This window comes from Rhinolophus hipposideros, assembly GCF_964194185.1.
Source record: "Rhinolophus hipposideros genome assembly, chromosome: 26".
NCBI classification, from domain to species: Eukaryota; Metazoa; Chordata; class Mammalia; order Chiroptera; family Rhinolophidae; genus Rhinolophus; species Rhinolophus hipposideros.
The window spans coordinates 16,635,617-16,642,080 of record NC_138072.1 but is presented as its reverse complement, the minus strand read 5'-3'; the positions used below and the strand labels follow the sequence as shown (position 1 = coordinate 16,642,080).

Below are 6,464 nucleotides of genomic sequence, written 5' to 3'. Positions count from 1 at the left end.
CTATCAATGGACATTCATGTGCTTCAAATAAGACAATTACATGTGAAATAGGGTTTTTTTGTTTGTTTTTTTGTAGTGGAATTGCTGGTGGGTCAAAGGATTGCAAATACAAATTGTGACAGCAATTGCAAAATTACTTCCCCCCACTCTTACTAGCAGTATATGAAAGTGCCTATTTCTCAATATCCTGGGTAGCACTGATTTTACTTTCCATATTCATCTATCTGAGAAATAAAAAGTGGTATCTCATTGTGTTAACTTACATTTTCCTGTATCAGTAGGTGAATGACTTTTCATGTTTTGGGCCACTTACATTTATTTTTTCTGTAAATTGACTAACACGTATTGATTATTTTGCCCATCTTTCTATTAGTTGTCATGTTCTTATTTATAGCAGCTGTTTGTGTATTAGGGCTATGTGTTGAAATATTGTTTCCCAAGTATTTTATTCTCAGATTTTTTTTTTTTAAACTGTGTTCATAGTATTTTAAAAACTTTTAGTCTGGTCTAATCTGTTCATTTTTCTTTAGGGCTTCTAAGCTTCCTTTTTCTTTAGAAGGCTCTCTCTAAGATTATGTACTTTCCTGTATTACTTTCATTACTTAAAACTTTTATAAGTTAGATTTCATGCTATCTGAAATTTGTATTGTATGTTGAGAAGTTTGGCTGTCATCATTTATTTTTGTAATGTATTCTTTTCTCAATAAAATGAAAGGCCATTTTTAAGCTATATGAAGTTCCCATATATGTCACATCTATTTCTGTAATGTGTCGACTCCATTTCCCTTGTGTATTTGTTCTTTCCCATGACAAGATCATACTTTATTATAGAAGCTTTGTTTTCACATCATAAAGAGGAAAACCCTCCCTCAACACGTTCCTCCTTCAAAAATAGCTTTGGAATATTTGCACATTTGTTTTTCCACCTAAACTTCAATATAATTTGTCTAGTTACAGAGAACACCATGTTGAATCTGATTAGAATGGTATTAAATTCATACATACTCATTTGCAGGATGGCATTCCCATTCGAATATGTTAATCAATTAATATATGGACATGTACATACTACTTAGGCCATCTCCCCATTTTAATATCTTGTTCTGTCATGCAGTTCCCTTCTACTGAATTTTAAAATTCAGAGTGCAGTTTTTTATTTCAGCAATTTTTCTGTGTTCTCACTATGCCTCCTTTAAGTATATCTATTACGTTTTGGCCTACAGCCCTCTTCTTTCATATAAAACATGTTTTCGTTGTTTGGCTGAGTCTTTCTCCAATTTTTCGTCAACCTCATCAGCCCCATCAGCCCCTCGCTCCCATTGTTCTATGGCTTCAACTTTCCAGATTCTTTCCAGCCCCCGGGCCTTTGCACATTGTCCCTGTGACTACTCATCCTTTTCGTCTGTTTAAATGTTGTTTCTACTAAAGTTCTTCTCTGACCTTTCTCAAACTTAGATGAGCTTCTCCTTCATAGCACTTTTCCACTGCAGCACATAACATTACTTGCATCTAGTAGAATCTAGAATAGAGCAGTCCCCCTTATGCACGCTTTCACTTTCTGCAGTTTCAGTTACCCGAGGTTAATGGTGATGTGAAAATATTAAATGGAAAACTCTAGAAATAAACAATTCATAAGTTTTAAATTGCACACCATTCAGAATAGCGTGGTGAAATCTCCTGCAGCCTCGCTCCAGCCCACAAATCAGCCCTTTGTCCAGCGTCTCTACCTCCCTTCATCTCATCACAAAGGCACTGTATCATCTGCCATCATCACAAGAAGGGTGAGTACAGCACAATGAGATATTTTGAGAGAGAGGGATCACATTCACGTAACTTTTATTAGAGTATACTTATTCTATTTTATTTTTTGTCATTGTTAAGCTCTTCCTGTCCTTAATTTATAAATTAAACTTTATCATAGGTATGTATGTAAAGGAAAAAACATAGTATATATAGGGTTTGATACTATCTGTGGTTTCAGGAATTCATTGGGGTTCTTGGAACATACCCTCTAGGGTAAAGGGGGATTACAGTATACACTTGTTCAATAAAGGTTTATTATTTGAATAGTTATCTATGATTTTTAAGACTGAACTGTATCTAAGGAATAGATCCTCTCTCGTAACCAATTTTATCAGCAAACAGCTCACTTTTAAAGGCAAACAGGAAAGAATCACTCGAACTGGTCAAATATGAGTAAATGTCTATCAACATCAATAGGAGCGTTACACTTTTTCAATAAGGCAATGCTTAGAGCCAAGATAAGAATGTAGACTTTAAAATGCTTACCTCTAAGAGCTTTCATCTCTGGGTAGCTAATCTAATTTGGAATCCAAGCAGGAAGATGAAAGAATCAGAAGAAATAAAACCCATTCAACTTCCAAAAGAATAAATAAAAAATATTTATCACATATTAAGTGTAAATTATCATTTTTACATAAAGGTCATTACTGATCAGTAATGGGCTTGTAAGATTATCTGTATTATCCTTTTGATTTATTGAATCCAACAAGGCTGCTCCTATTTTGGAATTTTTCTTGAACTAAAAGTATCAATAAAAATATATCTAGTGAAGATAAGATATTTAGATCCTTTCAAAGATTCTGTTTCTCCTCTCTCCCCACTGTATCCCCACAGACTGCAGGGATAAAGCACCGTCTTATATATACTAGGATTACCATTACTTCTCTGATCCTGTTATCAGAACAGAAACACAATACACAAAGCATACTAGAAATATCTTGTTCTTTTTAATCAGCTATTGATGGTATAATAAAATAAATTTAAGTGGCACCTAATTTAAACATTTAAAATAGTTCACTGCAGGATATAATCTATAACACAATATGTTAGGCCTAATTGTTAAAATAACACCTCTTTTTTACCAAGAAAGGAGAAATAAAGGTATGACCAACAATGTGGGTGCATTTGGAAGCTTACAGATGATTTTGTAGGCATATTGGCAGGCACGATGCTGAAAAATCAAACCATTAGATTTAGAAATAATGGTATGACAAAATAAGAAGGTTATACATTTCAGAATTAATGTCTGAACTTAAAGAAAAATATCCACCAAATATCACAACAGATCTTTTAAAGGCTAATTTTTTAACATTAAGATTGTTTTTAGGGAACACCTTTTCTCTAATTAAGTATTCAATGTATTAAACAGTTTACAGAGAGAAATAAGTTTTGTGTTCTGTACAAATTAAAGGACCCATGAATATATCACCTTCCCCCACCAAAGCTCAAATTTGCAATGGTCTCAGCAGAAAATAAACGGTTCACAATTTAAACAGAATTTATAGCATTACAAAAGTTTACAGAACTCCTCTCTTACCATCATTTTTTTCTAGCCGCAAAGATTACAATGACAGAACTGAATGATCAGAATGTAAAAATATTTGTGCAAAACTGCATAAATTGTTCTTACCATTTAATAGAGGTAAAACCTATGAACACACAATGACAATAATGAAGAAGAACTACATTGAAAGTAACTATTTTAGATTTCAAACAACATGGGTTATACCATTACTAAACATTTAAAAAAAAATGTGGCACCATGAGCAGCAGGAGCAACAAATGATTTCGGCAATGATGCCAGCTAAGGCAGCCGACACTGGAATAAGCCGAAGTCTATCTCCACACCAGCTATCCATCTTAAAAGACTGGAAACAACGGTGGGGCTTACAACTCACGTCAATGTCTTTATTCTTGAAATTTGTAGATCATAAATGAAATATTTAAGAAAGTCCTTTCCCCCCCTTCTCAAGGAGTATTTCTTGTGTCACTGGAAATCCTTAGAAGAGCTGAATCATAGACTCTCTGGATTTACCTACACCAATCCATTTAACTGGGAAGGGAAGGAAAACAGTGTAAGAATAACATTAATTCATTTATAATGGTCAATCTTTGGGATTAACAGACCCCCACTTTTCACACTGTCACCATGTAACTTTTCGTGCCTTTTGTTACCTTTTTGTTCTATTCTATCAGCAGACAGTGCCATTTTCTAAACCATCAGAATGTGCAGCTGAGATCCACCACAGGGTAAGTCTGCCTTATGGTTTCCTGTTTTAATTGCCTGATATTTACAATTCCTCAATTTCCAATAATGAGGCTAGAAAAATCTTGGCCCAAACTAGCAGGGAACTAAAGAACCTTTGATCAAGTTCCTAATAACTAGAAAAGACAAGCACCTTTCATGAATGGATGATACTAAGAGGACACTGAAGTGTCGTGGTCACTTTCATGTCTCAAAAAAGCAGAAATACCTGGACAAGAATTGTTTTAACTTGCACAGCTTAAGAACTGCCTACTGTACCAGCCCATGGGCATCTCTAATCAGCTGCACCTCATGGATAAATCTTTATGGTATTTTACAGATGTCATTACTAAATTCACTTGTTTATATTTCACTCGTTTATATTTCACTCGTTTATATTTCAAATTCAATTGTTTATATTTCAAAAGATGTTGACCAAGAGGAGTGAGCAAACATGCTTACTGAATCGGACATCAAGCTAGAAGGGGTGGCTGGAAAACAAGATTCATGTTTGAGATGAACCACAAAACAAAATGAGAATAAGTACATAATAGATTTTATATGGAAGGTCCATATAAAAGGATCCCACCCACTTCACTATTTGTCTCTCAAATTTCCACCGGTGCAAATAAAAAGGAAAAACCAATATGTTGGAAGAAAAACTTCACATAAGTAGTCACAGCCATAACTTGGTTATGCCTAACTTGTTGACCAGCTTATACTGAGGGTGCCAAAATTCTGTATACAAGTGGACACTTTGGTCAACACTGTTCAAGCAGTAGTTTGCAGTATCAGAAGTGTATGGACGCTGAGTTAACCACTTTGAGCACCTCCTGTAATTGCAAAAGTCAAATGTGACTTCTATTCTTTTTTTGTTATCAGTATATATTAAGTATTACAATTTTAATAGCTTTTTCTTTTCTTAAAATGTGTATACATTTTTTTGGCACCCTCTGTATTTGTTTTTTAATAAAGAAATTTTACTTTTATTTTTTACTTTTTTTTATTTTTTCAAACTAGATTTCCTGTTTTCGGTATCTATTATTTTCTAATATCTATTCAAGAAACTTCCCCAACTCTCAAGGGTGGTTTAACCCCAAATGAATAAAACCACAAGCCATTTTTGGTGGTGGTGAAAATACAAAAGGATTTGTTATTAAGAGGGAGAAAGAAACAAGAACGAATGCCTCGGAGTAAAAACAGGGTCAAAACCAATGAGAGGTAATCTACTATCTTCAGGCATAACAAGGGTTAAAGAAAGATGTTGATGTTTACTCTAAGGAATAAAATTATTTTATAATGTCCTGGATATCTACACAAATCATGAGCACTCTATGAATAAAGATCTCTTACCCTATTTCAAAGGTAGACAGTTAAGCCAAAAGTAGAAAAAGCAAAGTTAGTTGTTCATAAAGTGTTTATATTTACCTGGAATTTGAAGCTCATCTTCAATAAATCGAACATAATTTTGTGCATTAACAGGTAGTTCTTTAAATGTCCTTGCATTTGATATGTCTGTGTTCCATCCTGGGAGAGTCTTATATTGAACTTCAACTTTATTTAAGACTTCTTGGTTTGCTGAGTAAGTTAAAAAGTGTATTTGTTCATTGTGTACACTGCCTATTGTCAAACAACTTTTTGATATATCATAAGTTCACAATCTCTTGTCAAAATCCTTGCAGCCAGATGCATTTTGGAATTTAGAAGTTTTCAGAGTTTAGAAAGGTAGAATGGTCCATATACCATCTGGGAGAGTATTTTTACAATCAAACATATTTCTACAGCAACACAGGATTATTCACTCTCAGAAGGTAGACTATTAGTTCTAACATCAGTTCAAGTCAGGTTTGGTTGTCAATGAGTTTTGGTGTCAAACTTAAAACTTTCAGTTTTTAGAGCTTTTTTGATTTCTACATGATGGATTAGGGACTGTGGCTCTGTATCATGTCAGCAATCTCACAGAAAGAAGGCCTGAACACTTGCTCTCATCTGGGAAATCTACTGATTGTTTTTGTGACTATGTAGAAAAGCTTCAATGGAACTTTCTTTCATTATCTCACCTAACCATTTTCTCTGTATGCCCTAACAGAAACTGAAAATGTACTAAAAGCAGACCAGTTTCTTTTGCTAGAGATTGTATAGTGGATGCTATACTATCTCCAGATGCCCCTCTTTAGGACTGAGACACTCAGAATCTGAGTCTCTACGACGGATTACGCACAATGTCCAATACTCAACCAAAAGTCATTAGACATAGAAACAGTGAACCTCAGTCAAGGAAAAGAACACTCAAGAGAAACCAGAGATGACTGTTCAAGAGAAACTGGAGATGGCCCAGATGTCAGACTAACAGATAATCACTACACATTTTTCTAAGAACTTGCAGCCATCCTCAGTTCCTAAGGACTGCTCCTCA

The 6,464-nt window shown here is 34.4% G+C and overlaps 1 protein-coding gene across 1 annotated transcript in view; it reads right to left on the bottom strand.

Annotated features, from left to right (window-relative positions):
• Window positions 1-2,728: 2,728 nt before the first annotated feature.
• ADSS2 (adenylosuccinate synthase 2) overlaps window positions 2,729-6,464 on the bottom strand; it is a 33,100-nt gene continuing 29,364 nt past the window's right edge. Inside the window, exons 12-13 of the mRNA XM_081039452.1 lie at window positions 5,477-5,626; window positions 2,729-3,856 (exon numbers count right to left, since the gene is read on the bottom strand). Coding sequence (XP_080895578.1) covers window positions 3,804-3,856; window positions 5,477-5,626 — 203 coding nt within the window. The 3' untranslated portion in view covers window positions 2,729-3,803. The remainder of the gene's footprint in view (window positions 3,857-5,476; window positions 5,627-6,464) is intronic.